The sequence below is a fragment of the Vitis vinifera genome, chromosome 15 (genome assembly GCF_030704535.1).
Source record: "Vitis vinifera cultivar Pinot Noir 40024 chromosome 15, ASM3070453v1".
Classification (NCBI taxonomy): domain Eukaryota; kingdom Viridiplantae; phylum Streptophyta; class Magnoliopsida; order Vitales; family Vitaceae; genus Vitis; species Vitis vinifera.
Genome location: NC_081819.1, coordinates 13,879,354 through 13,899,539, shown reverse-complemented (window position 1 = coordinate 13,899,539; position 20,186 = coordinate 13,879,354). Strand labels below are relative to the sequence as shown.

The 20,186-nt window shown below is 34.4% G+C and overlaps 2 protein-coding genes and 1 long non-coding RNA gene across 3 annotated transcripts; 2 read left to right on the top strand and 1 right to left on the bottom strand.

Moving 5' to 3' along the window:
• Window positions 1–31: 31 nt before the first annotated feature.
• LOC100259799 (protein SRG1) lies at window positions 32–7,895 on the top strand. Its single transcript, XM_002268252.4, has 4 exons — window positions 32–468; window positions 6,522–6,769; window positions 7,084–7,408; window positions 7,500–7,895. Exons 1-4 carry the CDS (start codon window positions 217–219, stop codon window positions 7,767–7,769), a joined length of 1,095 nt encoding a protein of 364 aa, XP_002268288.1. The 5' UTR covers window positions 32–216; the 3' UTR covers window positions 7,770–7,895.
• LOC104881813 (uncharacterized) lies at window positions 75–4,461 on the bottom strand. Its single transcript, XR_787749.2, has 2 exons — window positions 4,143–4,461; window positions 75–733 (listed from the first exon to the last, which is right to left on the bottom strand). It is a non-coding gene; the product is annotated as an uncharacterized LOC104881813 (long non-coding RNA).
• A 3,245-nt stretch (window positions 7,896–11,140) lies between the features above and the next one.
• LOC100266726 (protein SRG1) lies at window positions 11,141–19,174 on the top strand. Its single transcript, XM_002269396.5, has 4 exons — window positions 11,141–11,385; window positions 17,853–18,100; window positions 18,468–18,792; window positions 18,884–19,174. The coding sequence occupies exons 1-4, from the start codon at window positions 11,182–11,184 to the stop codon at window positions 19,151–19,153; spliced, it is 1,047 nt and encodes a 348-aa protein (XP_002269432.1). The 5' UTR covers window positions 11,141–11,181; the 3' UTR covers window positions 19,154–19,174.
• The last annotated feature ends 1,012 nt before the right edge of the window (window positions 19,175–20,186 follow it).

The window sequence follows — 20,186 nt, the reverse complement described above, 5'->3', positions numbered from 1 at the left end:
TATATCTTAAGCGTAGTGGGTAGCCTGGCTTGGCAGCGACTTTGGATGCATCATAATAATTAAAGATGGCTGAAAAAAATGAAAATGATATGTTGACTACTTTTCATTTTTGAAATTTGAAAAACATCATCATATTTGGCTTCGTCTCAGTCTGTAAGACTATAACAGATCCTTTGTTTCAGGGATAGACAATATCATTATCTCTTGCCGACAGCTATGGAGTCAGGACTGTCAAGCCTTGGAAGCTCTCTGCTGGTGCCTTGTGTTCAGGAGCTGGTGAAGGAGCCTCTAACAGCAGTCCCACATCGATACGTGCGTCCTGAACAAGACTCTCCAGTCTTATCCAACGCTACTGATTCTATGCCCCATGTCCCCATCATCGATCTCCACCGTTTACTGTCAGCAGATTTCACCCATTCAGAACTGGAGAAGCTCCACCGTGCCTGCCAAGAATGGGGCTTCTTTCAGGTACATGTCTTTAATTCTTTTCCCTCCCTCTTTAGTATTTGTTTATTTATATTTTTTGTGAAATTTAGTATTTAAATTTCTTTAGTAATATTATCAAATTTGTTACTGATCATGGGCACAATTTGACATTCCTGATATTTTTTGGACCTTTTTTTTTTTTTTTTCAAAGCATCATATACAAAAGATTTAATTCAATAATCGTATCTCCTTTGTTAATCCCTATCTTTTTGTACCTTAGTCTTCATGTAATCAAACTGGGGATTTCCTGGAATGAAAAAGACAAAGCAATCTGTGGGTCTTCAATTGATGGGGGGTCAGGGATACTGTGATGAACAGGTTGGTGAAAAAACTGAGAAGGGCAGATGCTATCAGGTAATAAAAACAATGGAAAACACCAATGAAGAGGTTGGTGAAAAATTTGAGATGGGTGGATGCTATCGGGCAATAAACAATGGACAACAAGGGGCTATTAAGTTAATTAATGCCATTTATAGGTGGATGATCCTTACGTTGGATGTTAAAAATGTTGACCTCAATTGATTTGGTCATGCACTCGAAGCAGCCGTCATGATTAACTGTGTTTTCTTTCTGGTCTTTTCTTTTGGTTAGAGCTAATATGGACTTCTTGATCCCAGCTTGAGAGCAGCCTCCTTTTTTCTTGCTTGGGTTGCCTGCTTTTGCTACTATGTGTCACACCCATTTTGATCCATATTCTTTCCCCATATTTTCCCATTTTTGGGATGTAGAAAAACATTTAAGGGAGCCTTAGGATGTCACTAACACCTTTATTGTAACATTTAAAAAAAAAAAATCCCATATGGGGATCTCTCCCTATAAATTCCATCCTGACTCCATGAGGGTTCTCATGGGGTTAGTTTTGTTAAACATGATCGAAACATCCCAATATCGGATGAGGGAGCTTGGGTTCCTTTTCCTAAGTCAAGATGAATTTTCGTAGTACTCTAAAGAGTCTCATTTATGAGATCTTGGACTCCATCAAGAACTAGGAGCAATGTAGCCACCTCTTAGTCTCTTGCCACCTAGAAGGGTTGGCAAATGATGATGCATTCCTTTGTGAATCATAGGTGAAAGGTGATAGAAGTGGTCATCACCTCATTACCTCCTTTTGCTTTGTAAATTTTCAATGTGATTTGTTCTCTCTTCATTGGATTCTAACTATGCCTTTGTGTTTTAGATATTTAGGGTAACTAGTTTGTTCATCTTTCTCATCATATATAGCTATAAAAGGGTTGTTACCATCATTCAAATTGGTGCACATTGGATTTCCTTCCTTTTTATCATCCTTTTTGCTACACTAGGCTTCCTCAAGTTCTTATCATTGGGAGAATTCCAATTAGGTAGGTAAAAGATTCTTAACCAACAAAACAATAAATTCTTTCTTGGGTCTAATGCCTTAGAAGGTTGCGATGTGGATCCTAACTAAGAAGAAGCTTGCTATAGGAAGTTTTCTTCTAATTTCTTTAAGGTCGAGAAAAAGAACTTTCACAAAGGTAGAGAAATACTGCTAAGAAGTTTCCTACACCTTTCAAGGAAGTAAGGAAGGAACCTTTTAAAGTTTTCAATGAATGAACCAATTTATTATAGGTTTTGTTTAATGTGTAACCATATACACTAGTGCATTCATCATAAGAGACCCATTTCGATGACCAAGACAAGTCATTTCTCCAATTAGGAGGTAATGCACTATAATTTCAAATGGATTGGCTAAGTCCATGAACCAATTATAAATAAATTGTTTACTTTCATGGAACATATGACTTGGATCTCTATGCAACTCATAATGCACCAAAGTCATGTACAATGTAAGAGATTTCATGCTTGAATACACAAAGAGCATAATGCATGAATAGGATAGAGAAATTGAGGAACTTGAATCATATTATAAAATAATAAATCTATTGTTACATCATCTTTTTTTACTCAAAGACCTTTAGCATAGTACCTTGGAATTAAAGCTATTTTGACATCATTTGGCCTTTTTCTCCCTTAGACATTTACATACGTGACTTGAGAAAAATAATATGCTTGGTGCAAATGAGGTTTTAACTTTGCTCTCTTCTACTGCATTCTTTACATCGCATGATGGAGCATTGCTGATTGATCCCCCCAAATACCATTAGGTCATTGGATCCATACAATTCCTCTCAATCACTTGACCAAATATTTCTTTTCCCATAAACAAGCTCTCTTAGTTCATACATTGCCCATCCACTGATCATTGGTTAGTAGTTAAAAGGGTTCTTCAGTATAAAGGAAAAAAATTCTTGACTTCCTTCTTTGCAAGCACTCACCACTCACTTTCCATGCCTTTGCAAATGCAATTAGGCGGGAAATTTTGATGATCACAATTCCACATTAGCCTATGTTATATCTCTTGTTTCCAATCTGATCAGTTTGAGTTCTAAGAAACAAAAAAATATGGCTCAATTCTTGACCAAAGTAGAATATCGAGTTGTCGTCTCCATTGCAGCTGAAGTCGATTAGGTGTAGAACCTACTCAGTGAACTTAATGCTCATTCTCTATCAAATGATTTATTTTGACAATGTAGGGGTCGCATATGTTTGTGCTAATCTAGTGTTTTATTCTTGCATGAAGCATATTGCCATATATTTCTACTTTGTTCATGATCAAGTGTCCAAGAAGTTGCTATGGGTTTCTCATGTCCACACCTTCAATTAGCTCCCAAATTCCCTCATAAAACCACTATTGTGCTTTCAATTTCTAGATCATCATTCCATGATTGACATGGGGATAGAAGCTCCATCTTGTAGGCATGAAAGGAAAAACTCATTGACATTGTCCATGCATATTTTTGGTGGGTGTTGATTTGTAACCGCTATCCATATTCACTTCCTTAATCTCATTTGTAATAGTAGGAACTACAACTCACACACACATCATTTAATAAGATGTGTAGAGACACACTCATCTTTCTCATCCTCGCTAAGTTTACACTACAAAACCTACCATTTCAGTCAAGGGCCTAAAACCCCTTAGGAGAAAAGCAATTCTAAAGTACACAAAACACACATAAATTTTGTTACACGAGTAGAAAATTAAGAAAAAGACAAGATTTTTAACATTAGATGATCAATGCGATCTCTACGTCCATGGAGTGCACTAAGAGTTACAATGATGCAAGGATTGAGATGTCCAAAAATTTCAGCTATCGGTCGACGGAAATTTCGGTAATTTTTCGAAAAATATCGCCGATATTTCGGTATTTATCGGTAATTTTGCCGATTTTTCGGGAAATTTCCCGATATTTCCTACCAGTCCAGCCCGCGCACAGGATACAAAATCTGTCCATTTTTTTTTTTTTAAACAAACATAAGATGTTATTTGGTAATCTGATCATGATTTGCAGGCAAAGGTTGTGTTTTTCAGCCTGGCTCAAAAATCGTGGATTTAGGGTTCGTGAAATTTAAATCCAACGGCACAAAAGGAAAGAGACCCCTAGAACAGATCCAGAAAACACAAGGAGCAAAAAAAAAGCAATTTTTTTGGTTTTCCTTGGGAGTTTTGCATGGATTTTCTCGGAAATCAAACGAGGATGAATTTTCTCGGAAATCGAATGGGGGATGGATTTTCTTGGGAATCAAACGGGGGTTGCAAAAAAAAAAAAAAAATAATAACATGATTAGATTAGTACCTGCGAGGATTGAGAGGGGCAGAGGAAAATAGGACCTTTTTAGGGATTCTCTTGGAGGGCAACTTCAGAAAAGGGCTTCTTGATGCCCGAGGCCCCAGTGAGAGAAGTGGGTCGCCCTTTTGATTTTTAGATTAAGTAGAGATTAAAAAAAAAAGGAAACAAATCATGAGAACAATTTTCCTCTCTCCGTATAAATAATTATTAATTATCCATTTTTAAATCAAAATTTTGATTTTTATCGGTGATATTTTATAAATTAAAAATAATTTGATAAAATAAATTTCTAATAATTTTAATTATTTAAATAAATTAATGTTAATGAAAAAAGTTGTTACCACATATTTTTAATAAAATTTTAGAAATTAAATCTTAAATAAAATATTTTATATAAATTAATTTAATTTTTTATTTAAAATGTAATAAAACATGTTTTAATAAAAGTATTTTAAAAATTTTAAAATAAATATTGTCTTAAATAAGATGGATTTCCTTTGTCTAAAACCATATTGATCTTCATTTTGATATAAAAGATTATTACAATGTCATATGTATTATATTTATGTTAAATTATTTTTATTTAATAAAATCAAATATTTTTTAATTTAATTATAATTTTATACACTTCCTAAATTCATATTTATTATTCTTAAAATTCAAATATCGAATCTACCATATATCTCTATGTCAATTACACTTATAAAATAACTTTAAAATGTGTATTTTTACTTATTTTATTATTATTTTTAGATCAAACATTCCTATGAATTTTAAATAATTTTTGTTCCACCAACATTTGTGAAAAAATATCCATTGATATTTTTTTAATATTTTCGATATATCAGTAAAATCGAAATACTGATATATCCGTAATTACTAATATTTTCATCTTTACAATGGTGAAACTTTAAAAAAAAACCTCTTAATTACCATTGCACTCTCTGAAAAAACAAAACCTTAAACATAAAAATTTAAATATATAGTAAGGGCAAACTCACCCATCATCACATAAAAAAAAAAATTCTCTAATGGGCAGTACCCCTTTAACCCCCATGAACTCATCAAATAACTTGATCCCATGAGCTCATCAGGGATCTCAACCCCCATGAGCTGATTGGCCAGTTCAACACCCCCCCGGTCTGCATCCTGAGTGAAGCGCAGCAACCTTCACAATCCAAAAAATTTGACATAGCAAGAAAAGGCAAAGTATGACAAACTATCTCCTTGTTTATGATACTAGAAGACTTTAGGTGGTAAGGGTACGTTAGCCACCATTATTATATCCACCAAGATTGGTCGGTTGGACACAAATCCTAACTCTTGACTCAACCTTAATCCTCGCTTTTCCATGAAAGAAGACATAGTATGGAAAAAAAAAAACAGATAGATAAAGAAATTACCATAGTCACTATTGAGGGTCATCATTGATCCTTACATTTGAATGGTGAGGACTTCCAATGTTGATGATTTCAAACATGGGGTCAAAGATAATGGTTAGGACTTTTGAATGGATATATAATGAGATGAAAGGTTAAGGGTCTAGAAGAAGTAGGGAAGAATTGTCCAAAAATAGCTAAGTATCAGGTTTTAAGGCTAGGAGAGGCAAGTAGTCCTTTAGTTCTTTAGCACTTTCTCCAAACTTCAAATATACTTCAATTGGAGATCTTCACCTATATTTTATATGTCAAGTTTCTATACAAAATGTACCTATGTTGCATAGGTAGTTAGGAAGAAGAAAATAAGAAAGTGAAAAGAAAAATCAGAAAACAAGACATTGCCATCCATGTGGTTTGACAAATACCATGTGAGCCATTGGAGAAGATGGCAAGCAAGTTTCATCTTTGCATAAAGATTCCCAATTTCATCTGAGGACCCTGACTCTCTACCAAAATCTGTATCTTTATTATTGTTTCTAATAATATAAGAATATTCATTGTAGGAACCAATTCCTTACAGAAGAAACATACTTTCATCAAAAGGAAGAAAAAGAAAAATGTCCCCATGAAATTTCCTTTACACAGATAGAAATTTTTTTGATAGGAAGATGTTAAGGAATTAGAAATTGAATGTGAAAAACAAACTTGAGAAACTTTCCACAAGTTTTACCTTTACATTAAAATTAAAAGGCCAATTTCTTATAAAGATCAGAGAAACAAGGCTGTATGGACGTACTGTCCTTTTTTTTTTTTTTTTGGTTTATTTACCACTAAATGATCTAAATTCTAAGAACACATTATAGTAGATAAAATTTGGTCAAAGCACATTGCAAGTAATCAAAGTAATTTTGGATAGAAATGAAATTTGAAACAAGAAGTTTTTAATTTCCTTAAACACATTCATACAATTTTTTGCCACCAAAGTAAGTATATCAATTGATTACAGTTGATAAATCATGGAGTGAGCTCTTCATTGGTTGAAAAAGTAAAGGCAGAGACACAAGAATTCTTCAATCTTCCATTGGAGGAGAAAAAGAAGTTTTGGCAAAAACCCGGAGAGGTGGAGGGATTTGGACAGGCCTTCGTTGTTTCTGAGGAGCAGAAACTTGACTGGGGAGACATCTTTTTCATGTCTACTCTTCCAACTCACTTCAGGAAGCCCCACTTATTTCCCAAACTCCCTCTTCCATTCAGGTTCTCTCTCTCTCTCTCTCTCTATCTCTCTTTGCATGTACTTGTTGGGGTAAAATATCAAGTGAAGAAAAATTGTATAAATACTTTTGAAGAATTATGTGCAAACTTGTAAAATTAACATATATCAGATGCATCAAAGATTAAAATGTGTCTATCTAATAATTACATATAACAATTAATTTTAAGTACCCTTCAAATTTTTTTTGTTTGTTTTGTTTGGCCTTCTATGGAAAAAGAAGGGATTAACCAAGGACAAAAGGCATATGGAGCTTCTGTTTACTAAATGAAGTGCCAACTATCTTGCTTTCATGCAGAGATACCTTGGAAGTTTACGTGGTTGAAATGAGAAATCTTGCCCTGACAATGCTTAGCTTCATGGAAAAAGCTCTAAAAATAGAAGTTAATGAGATGAGAAAATTGTTTGAACAAGGGTTACAGGCAATGAGGATGAACTACTATCCTCCATGTCCAAAACCTGAGCAAGTCATTGGCCTAACCCCTCATTCGGACTCAGTTGGCCTCACTATCCTCCTTCAAGTCAATGAAGTGGAAGGCCTGCAGATAAGGAAAGATGGGATGTGGATTCCCATCACACCCCTTCCTAATGCTTTTATTGTCAACATTGGAGACATTCTGGAGGTAACTGAAGAACCTGTCATTTTATGTTCAAATCAATAGAGCATTGTATTTCAATGATTCATGTTGTCTGTTTTCCTCCCTGATTTTGCAGATTTTCAGCAATGGGATTTATAAAAGCATCGAGCATCGGGCAGTCGTCAACTCAGTTAAGGAGAGGCTGTCTATTGCTACATTTTACAACCCACAAATGGATGCAGAAATAGGTCCAGTGCCCAGCCTCATCACTCCAGAGTTTCCAGCATTGTTTAGAAGAGTGGGGGTTGCAGATTATGTCAAGAAATTATTTTCACGGGAACTTGGTGGAAAATCATACCTTGAAGCCCTGAGGATTGATGGAAAGGAAGAAGGCCAAAACATTTGAGTATTGCCTATATATGCAAAAAAAATTGGACAGAATAATGCTACAAGAAAGAATGAATAATGTCCTGAAAATCTGCAAATGATGATGGATGCTTCTGGTGTTTAATGTCAAACTTTTTTAATATCACCATAATTCGCCCCTTTATTTTTAGAAGAACAAATTAAAATTCTAAATATATCTTATTTTAATCCTAAACAATTTGATCTTTGTGTCATTTGTTTAACATCTCTACATATCAAAAATAAGAAAAACAATATCAAGACTAACAAATCTAACCCTTAACTAAGTATTTTGTTCTTAATTTTGCATCTTTCCTGTTGGCAATTACCCAATTTTCATCAAAGCCACTGAAAATAGAGACGAGCACTATGATGAGAAACTTGAACACAAACCACCATGAAGATACAACAACCACAAGTTATAGGTGTGTGAAAAAGATAAGAAGTTGCCCAGCCAAGCTTGGAATATACCACATCACTTGCATACTCAAAGGGGTCTCAAAACATTCATAAACAGCTACCGTAACCGGGACTAATTCATATTTTTTACTTCCCAATCCCCAGATAAAAATAAAAATTGAAAGTTTATATAATCATGGGGAACATGCATGTGAGAACAAAACGTAACAGAAATCTTTGTATTTCTCAAAAAAAGAATAAAAGAAGAAGAAGAAGAAGAAGGGGAAGAAGAGATTTATACGTGGCCTTATATCCTGAAATTGCATTAGAAGAAGCTAATGCTTTGGGGGTAACTACACCCATGGTTATTTTTCAGCCACAAATGTGACTTTAACCGTGGATGGCAGGGCCAGCTTATGCGCACCTCGACTAATCCCACGGGGCCTTAAAATTAACAACTAGGTAAACCTCTAATGACCTTGAGGGGACTCGAATTGGTTAAATATAGTGTTTTTTCATGAGTACAAATTTAATCTCTAAAAAAAAAAAATTCCTTTTTACCATAAAAATAAAATTTGTTGTAATTTTTTTTTTTTCATAAAAATTTATTTGTGCCTAAAAATATGGTAGCAAAATGTAAAATTTGTTGTAGTGAGGTTATGAATTTTACTTGTAAACCGAAATAGAAGTGAACTTCCAAAATCAATTTACATTGTGAAAGATTTCAGAAACAATGCATGCCTCTAGTTTGCTAACATACTACCTTTTCCTACTTAAATTCATTCTCAAAATTTTCTAGCACTACTACCCCTAAGCTTTATTCAAGTATTTAACTTCCCAAGTTTACTGCAATATTTGAGCTCAAAACTTGAAATTACCATAATTGATGTAGTCATTACTATTGATGATGCTCCGCTTTCAATTATTGAAGGGGAGGCTATAGCCTCAATGGATGTAGACTTAATAGTCTCCACACTAGATGTTGATTGAGGCTTTGCTTGAGTTCCATTTTTTTTATACACTTTATTTGGATAAACTTGAAATTTTATTTTGATGAGTGGCATGTTTTCCAAATGATACTCCTTTGACAGTCTTATTTTTTGCTATCAGATTGGTATATCCCTTTATTTTCTTTATATTCTATACATATCTAACTTGATTTTCCTTTTTTTTTTGGTTGTGTTTGTGAAGTTAAGTGTGATGATCTACCTTTTGAGGTAACTTTTCCTACTTTTACATGTGTCTTTCATTACATTTGAGAATAATGCACATTAAGTTAGGGAAGGGAAAGAACCAACAAAAATTTCAAATTTATGTGCTTTTCTTGAAGGGTAAGTGGCTTCCTGTTAGCTCTTTAACTCGGAGTATGCATCACAAAGGTCTCATGGGGCGGCAACTTGGCTCCACGAGTGACCCATAAGTGTAATGCCACCTTACTGAACATGGATTAATCATTGCTAAGGCATCCTTCCAAAACCTTGTAAATATTGTGTCCCCTTCTTCTATTTAATTTTTTTTTCTTTTAATTTGTATTTTATTTGGTGCTTTTGAAAACTCATGGGATTAGAGTAAATTACAATGTATGTGACATTTATTAGGCATTATAATTATGTTAATTACTTGTAATATTTAGTGTGATAATGCATATATATATTCAACTCTTGTATGATAATAATTAGATTCACTAGTTGATGTTATTTATTTTGACTTTTTATCATAATGATTACCTATTAATTACCTAATTTTGGAAGTAACATATATTACCCTCGCATATACTTTAGTATTAAAGTAACATTGTTTTAGTCATAAAGTACCAATATTTTAGGTATAAAGTACATTTTTTGATTGAATGATATACCATCCTTATGTGAGTTAGGCACGACAATCCAAATACACATATAAAGACATTTATGGGTAAGGTGAGGTAGATATTATTTTAGTACATGAAATGAAAATTATTTTTTTTAAGGTATATTTCCTATAAAAATAATTTTTTTTTTGGGTTATCTTTTTATTCATATTTTGTAAATAATATATATTTACATAATTCCCCCTAAATTAATTAAATAATCAAGTACAAAAGTCCATCGGTTGAACTTGCACGATTGTGTGAGGTAGTGGCTTAAGTTCCTACCAAGTGACTTTAAAGTCCAACAAAACAATCTTCTCATTTATGGAGGGTTTTTTTTCTTTTTTTTTTTGGAAAAAGTAATGCTTTTTTATTTTATTTTTAATATTATAGTATTAGGATGCCATTCAAAATATTTGTCAAAGAAATGCTTTGCCACGTGGACAACATATGTAAAGAGAAATTATTTTATCTTTTTATATGTACCAAAGCCCACATTGGCAATATTTGTTTTAAGTTAATTTAAAAAAAATTTAAACAAGCACTAACAGTATTGGTTTCAAAATTTTTTTTAAAAATATTATCAATGATGGTTTCAAATATTTTGTAAAATTATTCTAAAACTAAGATTGGTAATAGATAATAGAACTAAAATTGAGAGCTATAGTATTGGTTCATATGCTCAAACCAATATTGGCAATATTGGTTTTATGAATTACATTAAAACCAATGAAGATTAAAAAGAAAAAAAAAAGCTTCTGCCCACATGACACAAAACATTACTTTCTCCAAAACTCTCAATTACTGAGACATAATGATTGTGATGATATCAAGTTGGATTAATGTTTTCATCATAAAGGAGAGAATCCTTCGATCATCATTTTTTCTGATACCACAAACATGTTTACAAATTTTTATCTCAAGTGCGGTGGGTGGGCTGTCTTGGCAGCGACTGTGGAGTGTGGATGCATCATTTTTAAAATGCCAAGGCAATATTTTATATCATAATAATTAAAGATGATGGAAAAAAAAAATGATATGTTGAGTACTTTCCATTTTTGAAATTTGAAAAACATCATCATGTTTGGCTTCGTCTCAGTCTATAAGACTATAACAGATCCTTTGTTTCAGGGATAGACAATATCTTTATCTCTTGCCGACAGCTATGGAGTCAGGACTGTCAAGCCTTGGAAGCTCTCTGCTGGTGCCTTGTGTTCAGGAGCTGGTGAAGGAGCCTCTGACAGCAGTCCCACATCGATACTTGCGTCCTGAACAAGACCCTCCAGTCTTATCCAACACCACTGATTCTATGCCCCATGTCCCCATCATCGACCTCCACCATGCCTGCCAAGAATGGGGCTTCTTCCAGGTACATATCTTTCATTCTTTACCCCCACTCTATAGCATTTATTTATGTATTTTTCTGTGAAACTTGGTATTTAAATTTCTTTGGTGACATTATCAAATTTTTTACCAATCATGTGCACAATTTGACATTCTTGATATTTTTGGAACTTTTTTTTTTCTTTTTTTATCATACATGTTTTAGAAGTGTTTAGTTGGGAAATTGAAATGATTTTTAGTTGGTGAAGTGAAATTTGAATTTTTATAATGGATCACTTACTTATGTTGTTGCCATTAATTAATTCTACCCATTGCAATTATTACCATTTATAATGCATTTTCTGGAATGAACACTGAGTTGAACTTTCCACAGTTGATATTATGTAGATTATTGCCTTATCATAATTATTTGGAAGGGCAATAATCTGGGACAAGGGATAAATCTCATCTCCTTTGTTTACCCTTATCTTTTTGTACCTTAGTCTTCATGCAAGCAAACTGGGGGTTTCCTGAAATGAAAAAGACAAAGCACCTTCAATTGATGGGGATCAGGGATACCATGATGAACAGGTTGGTGAAAAAACTGAGAATGGCAGATGCTATCAGGTAATAAACAATGGACAACACCAATGAACATGGTGGTGGAAAATTTGAGATGGGTGGATACAATCAGGTAATAAACAATGGGCAAGAAGGGGCTATTAAGTTAATTAATGTCTTGTATAGGTGGATGATCCTTACTTTGGATGCTAAAATGTGACCTCAATTGATTTGGGCATTCATTCGAAGCAGTCATCATGATTAACTGTGTTTTCGGTCTTTTTTTTGGTTGAAGGTAATATGGACTTCTTGATCCTAGCTTGAGAGTAGCCTCCTTTGGCTACTATGTGTCGCACCCCTTTGGATCCATATTCTTTCTCCATATTTTCCCATTTTTGGAATGTAGCAAAACATTAAAGGGAGCCTTAGGATGTCACTATCACCTTTATTGTAACATTTTTTTAAATCCCATATGGGGATCTCTCCCTGTAAATTCCATTAGGGTTCTCATGGGGTTAGTTTTGTTAAACATGATGAAAAGATCCCATAATATTGGGTGAGGAAACTTTAGTTTCTTTTCCCAAGTCAAGAGGAATTTTCCTGGTACTCAAGGAGTCTCATTTATAAGATCTTGGACTCCATCAAGAACTAGGAGCAATGTAGCCACCTCCTAGTCTCTTTCCATCTAGAAGGGTTGGCAAATGATGATGCATTCTTTGGTGAATCATAGGTGAAAGACGATAGAAGTAGTCATCACCTCCTTTTGCTTTGTAAATCTTCAATATGATTTGTTCTCTCTTCATTGGATTCTAACTATGCCTTTGTGTTTTAGATATTTAGGGCAACTAGCTTGTTCATCTTTCTCACCATAGCTATAAGAGGGTTGTTAATGTCATTCAAATTGGTGCACATTGGACTTCCTTCTTTATATCATCTTTTTTGCTACACTAGGCTTCCTTAAGTTCTTATCATTGGGAGAATTACAATTGGGTAGGTAAAAGATGCTTAACCAACCAAACAATATATTCTTTATTGAGTCTAATGCCTTAGAAGATTGCAATGTGGATCCTAACTAAGAGGAAGCTTGCTATAGGAAGTCTTCTTCTAATGTCTTTAAGGTTGAGTAAAAGAACTTGTACGAAGGTAGATACAAACTGCTAAGAAGTTTTCTACACCTTTCAAAGAAGTAAGGAAGGATTAAGCCTTTGCAATATCAAGTGCATGTGCCTTTGCCTATTATTTTCCAATGAATGAACCAATTTATCATAGACTCTTTTCAATAGGTAACCATACACTCTAATACACTCACCATGATAAACCCATTTTGATAACCAAGATAAGTCATTCCTCCAATTAGGAGGTAGTGCACTATAACTTCAAATGAATTACTTAAGTCTATGAACCAATTATGAACAAATGTACTTGTAGGAAACATATCGTGACTTGGATCTTCTATGCACCCAAATTATGTATAATGTAAGAGATTTTAGGCTTGAATACATAAAGAGTATAATCCATGATAGGGTAGAGAAATTGAGGAATTTGAATCATATTATAAATAATGAATCTATTATTGTTATATCATCATTTTTCACTCAATGACCTTGGTCTCTTACCATACTATCTTGGAATTGAAGCTATTTTGACATCACTTGGTCTTTTCCTCTTTTAGACATGTACATAGACGACTTACTTGAGAAAAACAATATGCTTAGTGTAAATGAGGTTTTAACTCTGCTCTCTTCTACTGCATTCCTTACATTGCATGATGGAGCACTGTTGATTGATCCCCCTTAATATCATCAGGTCATTGGATCTATGCGATTCCTCTTAATCACTTGACTTGATATTTCTTTTGCAATAAACAAGCTCTTTGAGTTCATACATTGCCCATTCACTAATCATTGGTTAGTAGTTAAAAGGGTTCTTCATTATCTTAAAGGAAGAACCCTTAATCTTGACATCCTTCTTTGCAAGCACTCACCACTCACTCTCCATGCCCTTGCAAATGCAACTAGGCGAGAAATTTTGATGATCACAATTCCACATTAGTCTATGTTGTACTTCTTGGTTCCTATCTGATCGGTTTGAGTTCTAAGAAACAAAAAATTATAGCTCAATTCTTGACCAAAGTAGAATATTGAGTCGTTGTCTCCACCGTAGCTAAAGTTAATTTGGTGTAGAACCTTCTCCATGAACTTAATGCTCATTCTCTATCCAATGATTTATTCCTACAATGTAGGGGTCACATATTTTTGTGCTAATCCAGTGTTTTATTCTTGCATAAAGTATATGGCCATAGATTTTTGCTTTGTTCATAATCAAGTGTCCAAGAAGTTGCTATGGGTCTCTCACATCCAAACCTCCAATTAGCTCTCAAACTCCCTCATAAAGCCACTATTGTGCCTCTAATTTCTAGATCATCATTCCAAGATTGACATCCATGACGGAAGCTCAATCTTGTAAGGGCATGAAAGGAAAAACACGTTGACATTCTCTATGCATATTTTTGGTAGGTATTGATTTGTAACCACTATCCATATTCACTTCTTCAATAATATTTATAATAGAAGGAATTACAGCTCACGCACACATCATTTAATAAGACGTGTCGAGACACGCTCATCTTTCTCATCCTCACTAAGTTTACACAATAAAGCCTACCATTTCCTAAAAAAAAATCAGTCTGAACAACATCAAAACAACCTCACCAACTCAGCAGCTGAATAGCAACCATTTTATTAGAATGAAGAGTTATATTAGTTAGATGGTTAGATGGTTAGAACTGTAATTGGTTAGCTCAGTTGTTAAAACATTGCATATAGATCACCTCTAAGTAATAAGTTTTTCTTCCCAAATGTCAAAGCTCTTTCATGGTATTAGAGCCACGACCATTTTTCTTGAACTTTCTCTGAAAAAATCTTAGTAAAACAAGTTCCAGAATATTTCTAGAAAACCAAACAAGCTTGAAGCTATTTTCTCCAAATGGCAACTTCGCCTCAAACTTCTGCATACGTCTAATGGAACCATGCAACGAATGTAGGTACTGAATCATGCATTACCAGTTAAACTAGATAGAACTAATTACATTCTCTGGCATACTCAAATGAAGAATGTAATCTCTGAGAATGGATTCGACGAGCATATTGAAGAGATAAAAGTCTGCCCTTTCAAGACAACGACAACAGGTGAACTCAACCCAGATTTCATCACTTAGAGACGCTTTAATAGAATGATCTTAAGCTAGATATACTCTTCTGTTACCCCTGAGATAATGGGACAAATAATTGGGCATCAGACATCCCATGCAGCATAGATTGCCCTAGAGAAAATATTTTCCGTTTCTTCCTATGCAAGAATAATGCAACTTCGTCTTGCATTTCAAACCATTTAAAAGGGTTCTCTTACAATGATGGAGTACATCCTCAAATTCAAAACGCTTAGCCACAATCTTGCTGCCATTGGAGAACCCATTGCAGAAAGGATCAAATATTGCAGCTTCTTGGTGGTCTTGGAGCTGACTATAATTCTATAGTAGCATCTCTCACTGCTTGGGATGATGACATCTCTCTTCACTTCGTCAATAGTATCTTGCTCACACACGAATAATGTCTTAATTTCCAGAATACCATAACAGAAAACGAAGCTATATCAGCCCATATTGTCACTCACAATTGGGCTACTCATCCAAGAATCTATCATAATGGGCAACCCAACTCTCTATTTCATCATCAACATTATTCCCATCATCCTCCAAGAAGAGGATGCTTAGGTGGACGTGGAGAAGAACATCGTCCCAATAACATAAATGATAGACCTCAATGCCAATTATGAGGCAAATTCGGTCACACAGTCATCTCATGCTATCACAAGTTTGATATCCCATTTCAACGATCAGGTTCCCCTACAACAAATTCTGCAAAGCCTTCATCAACCCTAAATGGTGCAACAACCAGCAATGGTATCTAAGCAATGATGGTCTCACCTTCCTTAACACTCAATGACTCCTAGTTCCTTGACATAAGAGCAACTCACCGCCTTACCCAAGTACTGAACAACTCTCCAATCCTCTTACCTATCAAGGCCATGACAAAGTCACCATTGGAGATGGTAAACAACTATCCATTTTACACGTTGGATCCAAGTACTTTCCTACTCCACATAGATCTTTTAAATTATAGCAAGTTCTTCATGTTCCTAATCTAGCTACCAACCTCATAAGTGTTTCCAAATTTTTTCATGACAATAATACATTTTTTGAGTTTCATGCTACTTTGTTTTTTATTAAGGACAAGACTACAAAGAAGACACTTCTTCAAGGAACCATTGAGTAGGGTCTGTGCAGGTTTCCAAGTTTCCATCCTCATTTATCATTAGCTTCTCCTCTCTCTAGCTGACTTCCACACCTGGCACCGAAGACTAGACCATCCAACTGTTCCTATAGTTAAACAAATTCTTTCTTCATGTAATATCTCATGTACTCATTCTCCTACTCCTATATGTAGTGCTTGTCAACTTTCTAATTAAAGTTAAAGACTACCTTTTCACTTGTCTTTGTCCAAAGCTCAACATTCCCTCGCATTAATCCATGCTGATCTATGGGGCCCTGCACCTACTCTATCCACAACTGGTGCAAAGTATTTTTTATTAACATCTGCTACATTCCCTCTCAAGATCAAGTAGTTGATATCTTTACCAAGCATCTTTCAAGCTCACTATTCTTTATGTTTCATACCAAGCTGTACATTATTCCTCACCCAGTGAGCTTGCGGGGGAATGAACCACATCAAAACAACCTCACCAACTCAGCAGTTGAATAACAACCATTCTACTGGAATGAGAGTTATATTAGTTAGATGGTTAGATAGTTAGAATTGTAATTGGTTAGCTCAGTTGTTAAAACACTATATATAGATCGCCTTCAAATAATAGCATATAGTAGTTTTTTTTTCCTAAATGTCAAAGCTCTTTCACAGTCAAGGGCCTAAAACCCTTTAGGAGAGAAAGCAACTCTAAAGTACACAAAACACACATAAATTTGACATAAACTAAGCAAGAAAAAGCAAAGTATGGCAAACTATCTCCTTATTTATGATACTAGAAGACTTTAGGTGGTAAGGGTATGCAAGCCACCATTATTATATCCACCAAGATTGGTAAGTTGGACATAAATCGTAACTCTTGACTCAACCCTAATCCTTGCTTTTCTATGAAAGAAGACAAAGTATGGAAAAAGTAGTTAGATAAAGAAATTACCTAAGTCGCTATTGACGGTCATCATTGATTATCACATTTGAATGGTGAGAGCTTTTCAGGACTTCCAATGGTGAGGCTTTTGAAGGCAATATTGTTGATGATTTCAAAGAAGGTGTCAAAGATAATGGTTAGGACTTTAGAATGGATAATGAGGTGAATCGTAAAAAAAAAAAAAGCCTAGTATTGGGTTTTAAGGCTAGGAGAGGCAAGTAGTCCTTTATATACTTTCTCCAAACTTGAAATATATTTCAATTGGCTATCTTCACCTATGTTTTATATGTCAAGTTTCATTAAAAGGAAGAAAAAGAAAAATGTTCCCATGGAATTTCCTTTACAAAGAAAATTTTTTGATAGGAAAATATTAAGGAATTAGAAATTGATTGTGAAAAAAAAAAAAAAAAAACTTGAGAAACTTTCCACAAGTTTTACCTTTATATTAAAATTAAAAGCCCAATTTCTTACAAAAATTAGAGAAACAAGGCTGTTTGGACGTAATACCTTTTTTTTTTGGTTTATTTACCACTAAATGATCTAAATTCTAAGAATACATTATAATAGACAAAATTTGGTCAAAGCACATTGCAATTAATCAAAGTAATTTCTGGATAAAAATGAAATTTGAAACAAGTTGTTAATTTCCTTAAACATATTCATACAATTTTTTGGCACCAAAGTAAGTATATCAATTGATCACAGTTGATAAATCATGGAGTGAGCTCTTCATTGGTTGAGAAAGTGAAGGCAGAGACACAAGAATTCTTCAATCTCCCAATGGATGAGAAGAAGAAGTTTTGGCAAAAGCCAGGGGAGGTGGAGGGATTTGGACAGGCCTTCGTTGTTTCTGAGGAGCAAAAACTTGACTGGGGAGACCTCTTTTTCATGTCTACTCTTCCAACTCACTTCAGGAAGCCCCGCTTATTTCCCAAATTCCCTCTTCCATTCAGGTTCTCTCTCTCTCCCTCCCTTTCTTTCTCTCTCTTACACACATACATTCATGTTCTCTCTCTCTCTCTCTCTCTCTCTCTCTGTACTTGTTGGGGTAAAATATCAAGTGAAGAAAAATTGTATGCTTTTGAAGAATAATGTGCAAGCTTGTAAAATTAACATATATCAAATGCATCAAAGATCAAAATGTTTTTAATTAATTATTATATACAACAATTAATTTTAAGTACCCTTCAAAAATTTTGTGTGTTTTCTTTGGCCTTCTAAAGAAAAAGAGGGGATTAACCAAGGACAAAAGGCACATGGAGCTTCTGTTTGCTTATCCTCCTACTGAATGAAGTTCCAACTATCTTGCTTTTCATGCAGAGATACCTTGGAAATTTATGTGGTTGAAATGAGAAATCTTGCCCTGACAATGCTTAGCTTCATGGAAAAAGCTCTAAAAATAGAAGTTAATGAGATGAGAGAATTGTTTGAACAAGGGTTACAGGGAATGAGGATGAACTACTATCCTCCATGTCCACAACCTGAGCAAGTCATCGGCCAAACCCCTCATTCGGACTCTGTTGGCCTCACTATCCTCCTCCAAGTCAATGAAGTGGAAGGCCTTCAGATAAGGAAAGATGGGATGTGGATTCCCATCACACCCCTTCCTAATGCTTTTATTGTCAACATTGGAGACATTCTGGAGGTAACTGAAGAACCTGCCATTTTATGTTCAAATCAACACAGGATTGTATTTCAATGATTCATGTTGTCTGTTTTCCTCCATGATTTGGCAGATTTTCAGCAATGGGATTTATAAAAGCATCGAGCATCGAGCAGTTGTCAACTCAGTTAAAGAGAGGCTGTCTATTGCTACATTTCACAGCCCACAAATGGATGCAGAAATAGGTCCAGTGCCCAGTCTCATCACTCCAGAGTTTCCAGCACTGTTCAGAAGAGTGGGGGTTGCAGATTATTTCAAGAAATTATTTTCACGGGCACTTGATGGAAAATCATACCTTGAAGTCCTGAGGATTGATGGAAAGGAAGAAGGCCAAAACATTTGAGCATTGCCTATATATGCAAAACATTGGACAGAATAATACTACAAGAGAGAATAAATAATGTCCTGAAAATCTGCAAATGATTATGTATGCTTCTGGTGTTTAATGTCAAGCTCCAGTGGTTGGTGTACTCCTCAGTGGTTTTCTTATATACAGACCTACAATAAAGGGATCCTTTGACCAAGGATGCCCCAAATGCATTAAATATTTAGACAAATGATACCCTCTAATTTTTGGCAATTTAATTTTTTTACTATTGATAATTTTGGAAGGATTAATGGGAACATAGAGCAAGAAAAAATGATAGCCAGAAGGTAACCAATAGCTTCCATTTTGATTAGCTTACTACTTGGTCATCTATAAGAAAGTTTGAAGAAGATAATCGAGCAATAGCAACAATTAAAGGATTGAGATCCCATAGCTCAACTCTAGAATCAAGGGCCATGATCATGGGATTAATCGACTCTACTATTAAAAGATTGTGATCCCTTTACATAGATATGTCAAAATTCTCCTGCAAACTCAAGTGGGTGCAGTGGAAGCCATCTTGAGCTTGGAAATCAAAGCACTGAAACAACCTGAAGATAAAGTGATGACTTTAGTTGTTCTTCTAAATAAATACTTCCTTAGCACTAATTCCTTATGAGAAAACTATAAAGATCAATCCCGACCACATGAACAAACTCAAAAATTCATGTCTTATGAACTCACAAAAGAAAGCAAAGAGTACTTATGATGAACGTATATATCCAAATATTCCCAACTTATCCATTCCAGATTCTGTTCTTTTATTCTTTTCTGCATCTGATTATGTTCACTAACTATTTTTTACCATGCTTCTGTTTGTTCTTTTTCTTAAAATTGAATATTTTGAGAAATCATAACCTAAAAAACACCTTCATTTGATTATGAATTAAACTTGACCACATCGGAAATAAATTAATCATATCAGACAGCTCATTAAGGGTGTTATGAATTTGATCTGACAAATGAAATCCAAAAAAAAAATAAAAAAATAAAAAAATAAAAAGATCAG

Bases quoted from the DNA above. Each gene is read 5' to 3' on its own strand.
- LOC100266726 (XM_002269396.5), top strand. From the start codon at position 11,182: ATGGAGTCAGGACTGTCAAGCCTTGGAAGCTCTCTGCTGGTGCCTTGT. The intron at 18,101-18,467 runs GTTCTCTCTCTC...CTTTTCATGCAG, and splicing joins AAATTCCCTCTTCCATTCAG to AGATACCTTGGAAATTTATG. The intron at 18,793-18,883 runs GTAACTGAAGAA...ATGATTTGGCAG, and splicing joins ACATTGGAGACATTCTGGAG to ATTTTCAGCAATGGGATTTA.
- LOC100259799 (XM_002268252.4), top strand. From the start codon at position 217: ATGGAGTCAGGACTGTCAAGCCTTGGAAGCTCTCTGCTGGTGCCTTGT. The intron at 469-6,521 runs GTACATGTCTTT...AATTGATTACAG, and splicing joins AAGAATGGGGCTTCTTTCAG to TTGATAAATCATGGAGTGAG. The intron at 6,770-7,083 runs GTTCTCTCTCTC...GCTTTCATGCAG, and splicing joins AAACTCCCTCTTCCATTCAG to AGATACCTTGGAAGTTTACG.